The 13,378-nt window shown below is 35.7% G+C and overlaps 4 protein-coding genes and 2 non-coding genes across 7 annotated transcripts; 3 read left to right on the forward strand and 3 right to left on the reverse strand.

Annotated features, from left to right (window-relative positions):
• Positions 1-1,672: 1,672 nt before the first annotated feature.
• Positions 1,673-1,693, forward strand: 21ur-7342. The gene has a single exon (NR_068635.1).
• A 42-nt stretch (positions 1,694-1,735) lies between these two features.
• nhr-115 lies at positions 1,736-3,996 on the forward strand. Of its 2 annotated transcripts, NM_001269085.2 has the most exons (7): positions 1,736-1,889; positions 1,934-1,996; positions 2,055-2,113; positions 2,159-2,544; positions 2,601-2,794; positions 3,511-3,778; positions 3,825-3,996. In NM_001269085.2, exons 1-7 carry the CDS (start codon positions 1,792-1,794, stop codon positions 3,930-3,932), a joined length of 1,176 nt encoding a protein of 391 aa, NP_001256014.1. In that variant the 5' UTR covers positions 1,736-1,791; the 3' UTR covers positions 3,933-3,996. The 2 variants fall into 2 exon arrangements, with proteins under 2 accessions (NP_001256014.1, NP_001370855.1); NM_001383285.2 differs by lacking the exon at positions 1,736-1,889 and having other exon boundaries at positions 1,932-1,996; positions 3,825-3,994.
• Positions 3,997-4,072: 76 nt separating this feature from the next.
• nhr-226 (Nuclear Hormone Receptor family) lies at positions 4,073-6,173 on the forward strand. The gene is made up of 7 exons (NM_071229.9): positions 4,073-4,211; positions 4,264-4,323; positions 4,549-4,607; positions 4,664-5,040; positions 5,086-5,279; positions 5,653-5,920; positions 5,979-6,173. Exons 1-7 carry the CDS (start codon positions 4,114-4,116, stop codon positions 6,084-6,086), a joined length of 1,164 nt encoding a protein of 387 aa, NP_503630.1. The 5' UTR covers positions 4,073-4,113; the 3' UTR covers positions 6,087-6,173.
• Positions 6,174-6,193: 20 nt separating this feature from the next.
• Positions 6,194-7,882, reverse strand: T27B7.9. Its single transcript, NR_133584.1, has 3 exons — positions 7,485-7,882; positions 6,366-6,510; positions 6,194-6,318 (listed from the first exon to the last, which is right to left on the reverse strand). It is a non-coding gene; the product is annotated as an Unclassified non-coding RNA T27B7.9 (non-coding RNA).
• Positions 7,883-8,140: 258 nt separating this feature from the next.
• On the reverse strand, positions 8,141-10,201 carry Y19D10B.8 (Receptor L-domain domain-containing protein; the record flags this gene model as incomplete). The annotated part of the gene is made up of 7 exons (NM_001307809.2): positions 8,141-8,271; positions 8,318-8,462; positions 8,506-8,573; positions 9,236-9,590; positions 9,639-9,775; positions 9,832-10,065; positions 10,114-10,201. The coding sequence occupies 7 exons, from the start codon at positions 10,199-10,201 to the stop codon at positions 8,141-8,143; spliced, it is 1,158 nt and encodes a 385-aa protein (NP_001294738.2).
• A 710-nt stretch (positions 10,202-10,911) lies between these two features.
• irld-15 (Receptor L-domain domain-containing protein) lies at positions 10,912-13,071 on the reverse strand. The gene is made up of 7 exons (NM_071231.3): positions 12,977-13,071; positions 12,690-12,923; positions 12,116-12,252; positions 11,715-12,069; positions 11,290-11,357; positions 11,101-11,245; positions 10,912-11,042 (listed from the first exon to the last, which is right to left on the reverse strand). The coding sequence occupies exons 1-7, from the start codon at positions 13,062-13,064 to the stop codon at positions 10,939-10,941; spliced, it is 1,131 nt and encodes a 376-aa protein (NP_503632.2). The 5' UTR covers positions 13,065-13,071; the 3' UTR covers positions 10,912-10,938.
• Positions 13,072-13,378: the final 307 nt, after the last annotated feature.

The raw sequence follows: 13,378 nt of genomic DNA on the forward strand, positions 1-13,378 counted from the left end.
CCGGTTTGCCGATTTGCCGGAAATTTTTAATTCCGGCAATTTGCCGGTTTGCCGATTTGCCTTTTTTTTTTCATTTTCGGCAAGTTGGCGATTTGTCGTTTGCCGGATATTTGATTTGCCGGAAATGTTTAGAGATATTTTTTATAAGACGGAAACTCTTAAAACTGTGCCTTTTTGAAAATTTTTCCCGTTTTCTTTGCCGATTTGCCGGAAATTTTTAATTCCGGCAATTTGCCGGTTTGCCGATTTGCCTTTTTTTTTCATTTTCGGCAAGTTGGCGATTTGTCGTTTGCCGGATATTTGATTTGCCGGAAATGTTTAGAGATATTTATTATAAGACGGAAACTCTTAAAACTGTGCCTTTTTGAAAATTTTTCCCGTTTTCTTTGCCGATTTGCCGGAAATTTTTAATTCCGGCAATTTGCCGGTTTGCCGATTTGCCTTTTTTTTTTTCATTTTCGGCAAGTTGGCGATTTGTCGTTTGCCGGATATTTGATTTGCCGGAAATGTTTAGAGATATTTTTTATAAGACGGAAACTCTTAAAACTGTGCCTTTTTGAAAATTTTTCCCGTTTTCTTTGCCGATTTGCCGGAAATTTTTAATTCCGGCAATTTGCCGGTTTGCCGATTTGCCTTTTTTTTTTTTCATTTTCGGCAAGTTGGCGATTTGTCGTTTGCCGGATATTTGATTTGCCGGAAATGTTTAGAGATATTTTTTATAAGACGGAAACTCTTAAAACTGTGCCTTTTTGAAAATTGTTCCCGTTTTCTTTGCCGATTTGCCGGAAATTTTTAATTCCGGCAATTTGCCGGTTTGCCGATTTGCCTTTTTTTTTCATTTTCGGCAAGTTGGCGATTTGTCGTTTGCCGGATATTTGATTTGCCGGAAATGTTTAGAGATATTTTTTATAAGACGGAAACTCTTAAAACTGTGCCTTTTTGAAAATTTTTCCCGTTTTCTTTGCCGATTTGCCGGAAATTTTTAATTCCGGCAATTTGCCGGTTTGCCGATTTGCCTTTTTTTTTTTCATTTTCGGCAAGTTGGCGATTTGTCGTTTGCCGGATATTTGATTTGCCGGAAATGTTTAGAGATATTTTTTATAAGACGGAAACTCTTAAAACTGTGCCTTTTTGAAAATTTTTCCCGTTTTCTTTGCCGATTTGCCGGAAATTTTTAATTCCGGCAATTTCCCGGTTTGCCGATTTGCCTTTTTTTTTCATTTTCGGCAAGTTGGCGATTTGTCGTTTGCCGGATATTTGATTTGCCGGAAATGTTTAGAGATATTTTTTATAAGACGGAAACTCTTAAAACTGTGCCTTTTTGAAAATTTTTCCCGTTTACTTCAAATATTTTCATAGAATTTTCAAAATGCAAAACCACAATTTGCCGAAAATGTTTGGTCAACTGCCGACAAATTCGGCAAAAATTGTTAATTTGCCCGTTTGCCGATTTTCCGGAAATTTTTATTTCTGGCAATTTGCCGATTTGCCGATTTGCCGATTTTCCGGAAAAAAATCGTTTGCCGCTCACCTCTGGTTTGAGTAATTTTTTTAGAATAATTTTTTTTGGTCAATATTATATTTTACAATTTTCTGTCTTTCAATAATTAGCCAAATTTCACTGCTCCGTTTCAAATAGTCCTCAAGTAGGCCGCCTCTATCTTGGCCTTGTTCCAACAAAAATACATCATACGTTATCATTTCGTGTCTAATTCTTGACCGTCTGGGTCTCTCAGTAGGACTATTTCAAAAGTTTTTTTTTGCATCACTTTATAGTTTGAAAAAAAAACTATGAAAAAAGTATTGTTTCCTTGCCAAATTTGCGGTCAAAATTCCCACGGAACACATTTTGGAATTGTTAGTTGTAGAGCATGTGCAGCATTTTTCAGGTCAGTTTTTGTGATCTATAGGTTCTATAAGTATGCTAATTTAGAAGATCCGTCAATTCAAAATGGGCCCGTAAAGGTTGCTTGACAAATTTCAAAGATAAGGGAAGGTAAGCCAACATTTTATTAAATTGAAATTTTTGTTAGAGTCTTGAAAAAAAATTTCAGTTGTTTCTGCAAACCGTGTCGACTCAGAAAATGTGTAGAAATTGGCATGGATGCTTCAAGTATACATATTTTTTTAAAATTATAATCATTTTCTTCGAATTCAGAGTTTCAATATGATCGTGATGCGATTTCCGCTATAAAACATCCAAAAATATTTCCAAGCGTTTCATATTACGTGGGACGACCGGAATTTTTGATGTTCTCCGATTCGAATGTTACCTCGCAGAAGACATTTATTGATGTTCAAAATCTAGTTTTTGAAGTTTCACGTTATTTGGATCATGGTTGTGAAACGCCGATTTACGCGGAAAATCAGCTAAAAAAGTTGACTCTCGGCTTTAAGCTAATGCAATTTGACTATCAAAATGTAAAGTTTTTCGATAAAATCGGGAAAGCTGAATTCATCGATATAATCGAATACTATTTCTTAACAGTTGCAAAATGGATAGCACATTTTGACGAATTTCGAAAACTTGATCAATCCCTTCAGGTATAACTTTTTTTTACTGGAATCTGAAAATTTGGTCAATATATTTTTAAATTTAGATAAAGCTTTTACAAGCAATTTGGCATGTTTGGAGCAAAATTCACAAATGTGCAAGTACAGCATTTTATCGAAAATCAAATCCAAATGCAAAACCGACGCAGAAAATTTTACGAAATGTGTGTATGGATCGGATGCACGTGCACAAATTGGATACGTCATGGATGAGTGATTATCCTACGGAGCACGTGACAAGGTGAGCTAAAATTTTTTTTCGATAATTTTAGATTATGCAGAGTTTTTGGTTTTATTTTATTTTTCCAAAAATCATAATATTTGAAAAGTGGAGATTCATCAGTGCTAAATCGTCCAAATTTCATAGGTAAAACTTTCAAGGATTTTCAAAATATTTGTATTTTAATACAAAATGATAGAAACTCGTCATAATATTAGTAACCAAATAGATTTTTATTTGACAGTCAAAAAGTGGCAATCGCGGAGTTTTTGCCACATTTTGAGAAAATTAATGCACTGTTAAACCTCTAAAATGTTCTAATATTATTGCTTGAAACATAAATAGATCATAAAATTTAAAGGAACACATTTTTTGATTGTTGACTTCCAAAAAATTGCAAGAACTGAGATTTTACAAATTTTTAAAAGATCATATAAAATTTAGAAAAATGTTTTGAATATGTTTACTATGATGTTTGGTTACTATGGTGCCATAAGCATGCTTTTTTTCCAATTTTTTTAAAAATCAGATATATAAAATTCCTGCTTCTTCTCAAAAAAATTCAAAAAAAAATAAAAAAATAAAATTTTCTCAAAAAAAATTGAATTCCCGATTCCCGGAAAACCTTTCCTCAGAAAATTTGTATTCCCGGCAAATTTTTTTCTCAGATAAAAAAGAGTTCTCAATAAAAACCAACCGATTTTCAGAAACAGATGCAAAAATTGTATTCATTTCAGATTCATGCTTACTCATCACGTGTACGACTTCAAAATTGTAGAAAGCCTACTTAAGTTGGACCCAACAGACGTAGAATTAACTTTTATGTTTGCCCAGCTGTGCTTTGAATATGCTGGAAAACGATTTCAAGGAGAAATTCTGAAAATCACTGATCATTTTCAACAAGTCCTATCAAATGATCTACACCACTATTATATCACCGATCAGAGAAGGGAACGTTATTTCCAGCGCCTGACAGATCTAATGAAAGTTAACAATTTGATACAGGTACTTGTTATATTAGTTCAGTTTAGAGAAAAAAAAGAATTTTCAGAGATCCATCTGGGAAACACGACCTCATCGAGAACTTGGTCGAGTTTTTGAAATTTCAAAACTAGAGTTTTCACATCCTGAAATGTTCGATGATTCTGGATTTTGTTAGCTTCCACTTAATTCAGTTTGGAATTCAAATTGTACATTTCTAAATAAATGTGTGTACTTAAATGCTGATAATTCTGATCTATTTCGACACCTTATCAATTTACCACCAAAGTTCTGTTAAGCGCCTGCGTCTCGTAACGCATTGGGTCGCTTTTTCAATTTCATATTTTTCTTGACATACTATGACAAATACCCTCTTTCTATGTAGAATTTGTGGGAAAAATGCTCATGGGACCCATTTTGGAGTGATTACTTGTCGAGCTTGTGGAGTATTTTTCAGGTGAATTGGATAGTTTTTTAAGGCAAATATTAAAAAAATTAAAATTGTTCAGAAGATCTTTCAAGTCAAAATGGATTTTTAAAAAGTGCAAGAAGGAGGATGAAGGCAAAATGTAAGTTAAATTCTTTTCGGTTTCTTAAAAAGCACCAATTTGAAAAAAAATACAGCTAGAAAGTTTGTGCTTGGCAGCGGCCGACATTCTACGGGCCCCATAAAATTTTCAGATGAGCCGCAAAATGTCGGCCGCTTCAGTGTACCTTTAAATTTTCGTTTCTTTTAAAAGCAAATCAATTCAATTGTCGATTATAATTTTTTTCAAATTAAAAAAAATTTCCAGATGTACCTGTAAGCCATGTAGATTACAAAAGTGTGTTGAGATGGGAATGAGCAGTAAAAGTGAGTTTTTTAAAAACATTTTTGGATTTTTTTGGGCTTAAAAAAATTAATTTCAGATTTCCAATACGATCGTGATGCAATTCTCGCCAAACACCTGACACCGAGCATTTCCTATTTTGTGGGTCGTCCTGAATTTTTACTATTCTGTGACCCTTCCCATTCGGCTCCGAAGATCCTAATCAATCTTGATGGCCTGGTATCAGAAGCTTCACGTCTTTTGCGAAACGGAGTTGAAAGTGTGGTTTTTGCGGAAACTCAACTGAAAAAATTGGCACTCGGCCTGAAAGTTATGCAGGCCGATATGAGAAGCTTGAAGTATTTTGAGAAAATCGGAAAACCAGAGTTCCTTGACATTATCGAATACTATTTTACAACAGTTATAAAATGGATCTCCCATTTTGATGAGTTTCGAAAATTGGATCAAAATATTCAGGTCAGATCATAATAAGCCGAATCTTCAAAAAAATTGAATTTTCAGATGAAACTTGTCCAATCCATATGGCATATTTTGATGAAATTCCATAAGTGTAGTGCAACCGTAGCGTATAGGAAATCCAGCGATGAAAAAACCAGGCAACTTCAGAAAGTTATTAGAAATGTTTGCTTGGATCGAGAAAAAATGAAAATGGATTTTAGTTGGATGAGCGATTACCCAGCGCACCATGTTTTGAGGTAATTTAGATTCTTCAAAAATTTCAGTCAAAATTATTGAATTTTCAAAAAAAAAAATTTCTGAAAAAAATCTGAAAGTTGAAGAAAAATCTGTTTGGAAAATTTGCCAGTTTACCAAAACTTTGACTTAAAATTATAAAATTCCAACAAAAGTTTTTGGTCGTTTTGCCAAATTTTCCAAGAATGTATAAAACTGCTATTTGCCCATTTTGACGGAAATGTTCATTTTCGGCCAATTATCAAACTTGCCATTTGTAGAATCTACATAAAAATTTTGGATTAAAATAAAATTTTCAAAAATTTTCAACAAAAATTTCAATTTCTCTTGAATCTGTCTAAAACTTGAAAAACGGACATAATGTGACATTTCCAGATGCATGTTCTCTCACAAATCCTACGACTTTGAAATTATCGAATCCCTGTCGAAAGTGGATCCAACTGATGTCGAGCTAACATATATGTTTGCCCAATCATGCTTTGAATATGCTGGAAAACGATTTCAAGGAGACATTCTGAAAATCACTGATCACTTTCAACAAGTCTTATCAAATGATCTCCATCACTATTATATCACCGAACAGAGGAGAGAACGATATTTTCAGCGGCTGACTGATCTAATGAAAGTTAACAATTTGATTCAGGTATGTCTACTTTTGGTGAAACTTTTTTTAAAAATTTTAACTTCAAAAAAAAATTCAGAGATCCATCTGGGAAACGCGATCTCGTCGAGAACTTGGCCGGGTTTTTAACATTTTGAAAGTCCAGTTTTCACATCCGGATATGCTTGAGGATTCTGGTTTTGGATAGAAAACGTGTTCTTTGCTGTTTTTTTTTCAAATTGATTTTTTTAGTCTTCAAATGATGCTCTGAAATAAAAAAAATTTACTTTAAAAACTCAAAAATTTATGACACCCATGACAAACAATTTATAACCGTGTATATTGCAGCAAAAGCGAAAGAAGTTATCACAATCAATAGGGCCACGGATTCCTGATTTGTTGAAGCCTTCTTTTTCTTGTTGGCAATTTTTTTATTGAATCTGAAACAACATTTGGAATCTTAAAATTTTCATAAAAGCATACTTACCGCAATTTTCACCATCAAACGTCGGCGACCAGTGAGTAGTTTTTCCTAGATCATTTTGCAATCCAAAGCAGGCATTATCGTCCAAGCTCAAACTCTGATTGTTTTCAGTGAAAACTACGACGTGGACATTATCGGATCGTACGCGCTAGAACAAAACAATTTATTTATTAAATCAAATTTGAACAAACCTTTAATTTTGGGATGGAAACATTGACTAGGGAACCGTCAGAAGATGCCTACCGGACATGCATATGAAACCTATGCCATTCGATAGCCCATGTCTTAAAACGGTTATTCGTGAATTTTTAGCTGCGAATCTCCAGAACCAAGCTCACGGCGGGCTCTCAAAGATCCTAAAATAGCACTGCAACGAAGCATTGACAGGCCAATTTTCCAACTTCACTTTGGTTGCTCATATCTCCGTGTATAATTTTTTTACAGAAAAGTCATCAACTAATAAGTTGTTGATCTTTTTGTAAAGAAAAAGTTTGTTATTGAAAATTTATTACCAGAAAATCTTTGTTTGAGATAGAAGCGCGTGAAGTGCGGCAACTGCTGCTGTTATTTTTATGCTGTTATTGCTATTCTAATGTTTTTATCTGAAACAAAAATTTTTTGGTAAAAACTTTCAACTACAAACTTGTTCTTTACAAAAAGATCAACAACTTATCAATTGATGACTTTTCTGTAAAAAATTTATCCACGGAGATATGAGCTACAAAAGTGAATTAGGAAAATTGCTTCTTAAATCGTTACAGTGCTTTGTTACAGTGCTATTTTAGGATCTTTGAGAGCTCGCCGTGAGCTTGGTTCTGGAGATTCGCAGCTAAAAATTCACGAGAAACCGTTTTAAGACATCGGCTATCAAATGGTTTCATATGCAAGTCCGATGGGCACCTTCTGACGGTTCCCTAGTGAGGAGAAAGGGATTATTGTGCAAAATGATAGCAGATTTACCTTCTGGAAAAAATTTCATTTGACATGTGTCAGGAGTGCACTAAAAACCAAGTTTTGGTAGTTTTCCGAGTTTCACAAAAACTTTTCAGCACAGTGCTTTGAGCCGAGCCCTAGCATCATAACGCACAGAAATGTTAGAAAATATTTTTTTCGCCTACTCACCTCGTTGTTCTCCTCCCAGCCTGTTAACCCCCAGTGTTGTCTAAGTGGACTCTTTCTGCTTTCCAGCCTTCCGACGTGCCTACAGAGTGCCTCGCTGACGATTGCTTATGTGTCGGAACTTTGCCGTTATGCCTACCTACGTACCTACATCATGCCTTTCTCATTAATTCATGCCAAAAATAATGCCTTCCTGTGTACCTACGTGCCTACAAGATTACTAGATGCCTGCCTTTTTTTATCAACCACAAAACTTTCATAAACTGTCAAAACTCCCCTTTTGAGGCTGATTTTAAAAAAAAATTTTTCATTAGTTAAAAAAACTGACAGTGAAAAATAAAAACGACAAAAATCCTGAAGGGACCACAAGAGCAACAAGGAAATTTGGCGTGCACTACGAGGTAGCTCTGTTGGACTGTTTTTGGTGCATCTCTCCCCTCCTTGCGGTGAGGCAGTGACCATAAGGAGGTATATTCAAATATTTGACCTTTAGCCAAGTATTCAAACTAGTGGGCCAGTCTATTGACATAACGTTGGTTTTCTCGGTTCTAGGTATATCTACTTTTTTTTCGACGATGAAAAAATTTGATTCACACAATTTTTTTTTACTTTTTAGAGAATTCATCGTCTGACATTCTATAAATTTATGAAAAAATTGCTTAAAATCCGGAAAATGTAGAAGTCAAGTCCGCAAAAATTAGAGCACTGATGAATATCAATAGGCCTAGAGACCCCTGATTTGATGAAGCCTTATTTTTCTTAAGCCAGTTCGCCGTATCATTGATCAAATCTGAAACAAAATTTGAATCTAAAAATATTCTTAAAAGTATACTTACAGCAATTTTCTCCGTCAAAAGTCGGTGACCAGTGTGTAGTTATTCCCAGATCACTTCGCAAGCCGAAGCAGGCGTTTACGTCCAAGCTCAAATTTCGATTGTTTTTGGTGAAAACTACGGTATGGAGATTGTCGGATCGCACGCGCTAAAGCAATAAAATTGATAAACTGGAGGGAACTCAAACAAACCTTCAATTTCGGAAAAGAAACATTGAGGAGTAAAGGGTTATTTTGCACAATTACAGCAGATTTACCTTCTGGAATTAGGTACTTGTGTATTACATGCCCTCATTTTTCAAATTAATTTAAATTTTCCCTAATTCCTCCAATTAAATAAAACGTGATATGCATTTTTCCTCTTTAGGCTTAGAAAATGTTATATCCTAAGCCTAAAAATACAAAAGTGTGGTTCACGTTTTTCTTTCCCATAACTTAAAAAATTACCATTAAAATGAGGGCATGTAATACACAAGAACCTGGAATTATTTAAATATTAGTGTAACAGTTATGCGGAGGAAATGCAGGTTTCGGCGGTCTTTTCTTAATTTCACAAAATTTTCAGCAAATTTTTTCGAGCCGAGCCCAAACTTCATAACGCACAGAAATGTTAATAATGGATTTTTCGCCTACTCGCCCGTTGTCCCGCCAGTTTTGTCTAAGTGGATTATACCTGCTTACCGACGTGCCTACAAAGGCCCTACCTAACACCGTTATGCCTACCTACGTACCTACGTCATGCCTGAATAGATGCATCGTACCTATGAACCTCTCTTCTTCTTTTTTCCTGCCCATCCAACCTGTTTACTTACCGACGTGCCTACAAGATTTCTAGCTGCCTGCCCACGTACCTAGATCATGTATTCCTAGTGTCCGAGTCAACCCATTTGATCTGTCCCAACATTAATCCCACAGAACTTACTAGTCAGCTGTGCCACGTATTTCAAATTTTCTAGAAAATTAAAATTTGTCAGGTTGGTTCCATTGATAATAAGACTTCCGAATATTATTTCCATAAACTTCAGGGAGTCTATGCTTGAGCTTGATCCAACTTCCACGTCACCAAATATTTTTGGGCAAATTTCAGGAAATGTGCATAGATTTTCAGATGTTGTCGGAGTGCAATATTTCCCATAAATCCCATCAACGTTAACATCTTCCGCTGAGATAAGGGTTTCCATTTCCTCAACGGTGATGCAGAAATCGATGGAGTCTGGATCAATGTAGAGTCTCACAAATTCATCGAAAGGACTGGAAAATTCATCCAGTGTTATGCTCTAAATTAGGTAATATTTATAGAATACAAATTTTTCAGAAAATCTTACTTTTAAATTGGGAAATCCTAAATTGCGCAATTTCTTATAACCAATAATTTCGAAATTCGAGCAAGAGATAGAAGTCAAATTGGTGAGACCAAATTCGATCATTTGATTGTTGAAATCTAGCACGATGGAGTATTGGCCTAAATTTTGTTTTAAACTAAAAATTAAGAATATTATTCAATTATTCACCGCATACCACATTCAACTGCTTCCAATCCTGCCAAAAAACTGATGCTTTTGAATTTGGTATCCATCACAGTAAGACTTCCTATCAAACGTTTCATACTCAAAAATGTAGATGCCAGCTGTGCCTCTGTCAAGTCAGTGTGCTCATTTATGGACAGATGTGTGCAAACTGTACTGCAATCCGTGGGAAAGAAGGCAAGAGAATGGGACGTGAGATTTTGAGTCTCGAATGTGCATTTTGGGTCTGAAAATTATTTAAAATTGAGCATTCAAAAAAAAGTTAGTGGCTCACCGCAATTCTTTTTCTGGAAAAATTTGGTCAAATTTTCACCAAATGCACTTTCAGCTAGAAGTAGAAAAACTAGACACTGTCCAATCATTCTCAAATTTTCAAATTCAAAATAGACAGCAGAAAATAATACAGTTTTGGTCAGAAATCTGAAAAAAAGAAGCCCAAAAATTTTTTAGTAAAGATCTTGTAAGTTGTCAAATCAACCGAAAATTTGATTTTTTTTAGTAATTGCAAGTAGGACTTCAAAAATTAAGCTATGTTAAATACTGACTATGAGTTTTCAGCATTTTTTAACTGTAAAAAATGTTTTGGACATTTTTGAACGGTTTATTCTGACGAAAATTCAGCTTTAAAGAAAAAATACATAACTCAACAATTTGCTGATTAAAAAAAAACTGAAACAAAATAGTAACGAGAGAAAAATCGGAAAACAAATTCCAATAGAAAAATCGTCAATATGTTTTGAAGTCAGAAAAAAAACGAACACTTTTTTGTGATGCTCATTAGCGGTCAAAGAACTATGTGTAAACTAATTATTTCATATACCACATGCCTTTTTTACGAATTTTTTCACCAAAAAAAAAGGGAAAAAGGGAAAGAAAAAAGGCCGGAAAAACAAAGAAACAATTTAGTCAGTCACAGAGGATCCCCTCCCAAATTTGACCGTGCGGGAGAGTTGAACTTTTTTTTTGCCGGGTCACAAAAAAAAACGGATACAACGAAAGCGACAAGGAAAATTGATACAGATTCCCTGAAAACTGCTACATACGAAATCAACATTTAATTTTGGTAGATTTGCAACTGTAGATTTATTGAAAAAATCCGTCAGAAAATTGCTATGACAACAAGAACGATTATGAAAATTGATGAGCACTGATAGCCTGAAGATTTGCTCCGTTCAATGGATATAGCAGTACGGTTCATCGAGTCTGAAAAAAAATATAGGTCGAGTTTGGGAATCTCAACTAGAGTAGTGGAAAAAAATACCACAATTGTCTCCATTAAATGTCGGTGACCAGTCTGAAGTTATTCCCAGATCGCTTTTCAGCTTGAAGCAGCTGTTCACGTCCAGACTCAGATTTTGATTGTTTTTCGTGAAAACTACGGTGTGGAAATTGTCGGATCGCACACGCTAAAATAATAAAATTGATCAACCGTAGGTAACTCGAAACGAACCTTCAATTTAGGGAAAGAAATGTTGAGGAGAAAGGGATTATTTTGCACAATGATCGCTGATTTATCTTCTGAAATAATTTAACTATTAGTGAATTACACAAATTTTTCAGCAAAGTTTTTTGAGCCGAGCCTAAACTTAATAACGCGCAGAAATGTTAAAAATTTATTTCCTGCCTACCGACGTTCCTACAAAGTCTGTACCTTACGACTGTTTGTGTGCCAGTATTTTGCCACCATGCCTACCTACGTACCTACATCGTGCCTGAATTGATTCATACGCGCCTGTCACATTTATACATGACAGTGTGAATACCTTCCTGTGGACCCATGTGTCTGCAAGAGTTCCAGCTGCCTACCTACCTACCTAGATCATGCCTTCCTAGTGTGCCGACCCGACCTATCTAATCTGTCCCAACAGAACTTACTAGTCAACTGTGCCACGTATTTCAAATTTTCCAAAAAATTGAAATCGGTCAGATTGGTCTCGTTGATGATGAGACTTCCGAATATTATCTCGATAGACTTCATGGTGTCTAGGTTAGAGTTTGGACCAATTTCCACGTTACCAAACACTTTTTGACAAATGTTAGGAGATGTGCATAGATTTTCAGTCGTCGTTGGAGGGCAATATTTTCCATAAATCTCGTCAACTGTAGCATTGTCCGCTGTAATAAAATTCTCCATTTCTTCAACAGTAATGCAAAAATCTGGGGATCCAGAATCGATGGAGAACTTCATGGCTTTGTCGGTGGGCTCGGGGAATTCATTCAGTGTTATGTTCTGAATTTTAATGGAATTTCTTTTTTAATTGGAAAAAACTGCTTACTTTCAAATTGGGCATATTCAGTTTGTTGAGCTTTTTGTTCGAAACCACTTGAAATCCGGCACAAGAGATGGATGTCAGATTAGTGAGACCCAATTCTAACATTTGATTATTGAGAGCCCACATGACATCGAGGTCGTCTGAAAATATTCAATTTTTTCAGGCAGGCGCGGTTTCAGGGCCAGACACCTGCCTTTAACCTGGCCGCCTCACGCTGGCCTCTTGCCTCATAGGTGGCTCTTTCGCCGCGGCCGACATTTTTCGGGTTACAGGAGGCGCGGCTCGCTAAGTGAGGCAGGCAGAGGTCGCGGCTAGGCGAGCGCGGCATGCATTTTGGCGCCTGCATGTAGGACCTACAGTACTATTTAAAGGCGCATACTTTTTTGCATTTCACAAAAAATTGTCGTGTCAAGGCAAGGTTCCCCGTATTTTTGTCACAAAAAATCTCAAACATTTTCGTATGTTCTGCCAATTACTCAATTTGTTCTCCAAAACAGTTTCCTCTATTTCTTAAGTAATGGTGTTTTTATGGACAGGTTTCAAAATGCTTCCTGTTAGGTAGAGCGCATTTGCTTACCACATTCGATCGCTTCCAATCCCGCCAAGAAACTTCCGCTTTTGAATTTGGTACTTATCACTATAACACCTCCCAACAAACGCTTCATGTTTAAAAATGTAGACGCCAGCTGTGCCTCGGTCAAGTCAGTGTCCTCAGTTATTCGAAGAAAGGAGCAAACTGTACTGCACTCTGTGGGAAACGAGCCGATTGTTTTGGAAGTGGCATTTTGGTTTTCGAATGTGCACTTTGGGTCTGCAAATTATTGATTCAGTTTTCAATTTTTTAGTTTCCTAACAATAACTTACCGCAATTTTTCTTACTAAAAAATACCGTCAAATTCACACAAAATGCACAAACAGCGCAGAGCAGAAAAACCAAGCATTTTTCTTTCATTTTAAGAAACAAAAACTCAAAATGAACCGAAACTAGAGGAGATTTGCCATAGGAGACAGGTGAAAATTATATATCTCTGTGTCACATTTCCACGCACAAAGAGCACAAAAAGTTTTCTTCTCTACGCCATGCACCTGCATCACCCTAGAGACTATGTATCACACGGATTAAAAATCTTGTGTTGAACCAAAGCACGGCTTTTTTGAGCATGGAAAATTGTGAAATAAATGTTATCTGGTTTTTGGTTTCTTTTTGCTTCCTTGTTCAAGTTTCCGTGTCGGACTAATATGTATAACGTTAAAAATCAACTGGAA

The sequence above is a fragment of the Caenorhabditis elegans genome, chromosome V (genome assembly GCF_000002985.6).
Source record: "Caenorhabditis elegans chromosome V".
Lineage (NCBI taxonomy): Eukaryota > Metazoa > Nematoda > Chromadorea > Rhabditida > Rhabditidae > Caenorhabditis > Caenorhabditis elegans.

Excerpts from the sequence above, each read along its gene's own strand:
- nhr-115 (NM_001269085.2), top strand. The coding sequence starts at position 1,792 with ATGAAAAAAGTATTGTTTCCTTGCCAAATTTGCGGTCAAAATTCCCAC. Across the intron at positions 2,545-2,600 it reads AACTTGATCAATCCCTTCAG|ATAAAGCTTTTACAAGCAAT; the intron begins GTATAACTTTTT and ends TTTTAAATTTAG. Across the intron at positions 3,779-3,824 it reads AAGTTAACAATTTGATACAG|AGATCCATCTGGGAAACACG; the intron begins GTACTTGTTATA and ends AAGAATTTTCAG.
- nhr-226 (NM_071229.9), top strand. The coding sequence starts at position 4,114 with ATGACAAATACCCTCTTTCTATGTAGAATTTGTGGGAAAAATGCTCAT. Across the intron at positions 5,041-5,085 it reads AATTGGATCAAAATATTCAG|ATGAAACTTGTCCAATCCAT; the intron begins GTCAGATCATAA and ends TTGAATTTTCAG. Across the intron at positions 5,921-5,978 it reads AAGTTAACAATTTGATTCAG|AGATCCATCTGGGAAACGCG; the intron begins GTATGTCTACTT and ends AAAAAAATTCAG.
- irld-15 (NM_071231.3), bottom strand. The coding sequence starts at position 13,064 with ATGAAAGAAAAATGCTTGGTTTTTCTGCTCTGCGCTGTTTGTGCATTT. Across the intron at positions 12,070-12,115 it reads TGAATATGCCCAATTTGAAA|AACATAACACTGAATGAATT; the intron begins GTAAGCAGTTTT and ends ATTAAAATTCAG. Across the intron at positions 11,043-11,100 it reads ATTTAATGGAGACAATTGTG|ACTCGATGAACCGTACTGCT; the intron begins GTATTTTTTTCC and ends ATTTTTTTTCAG.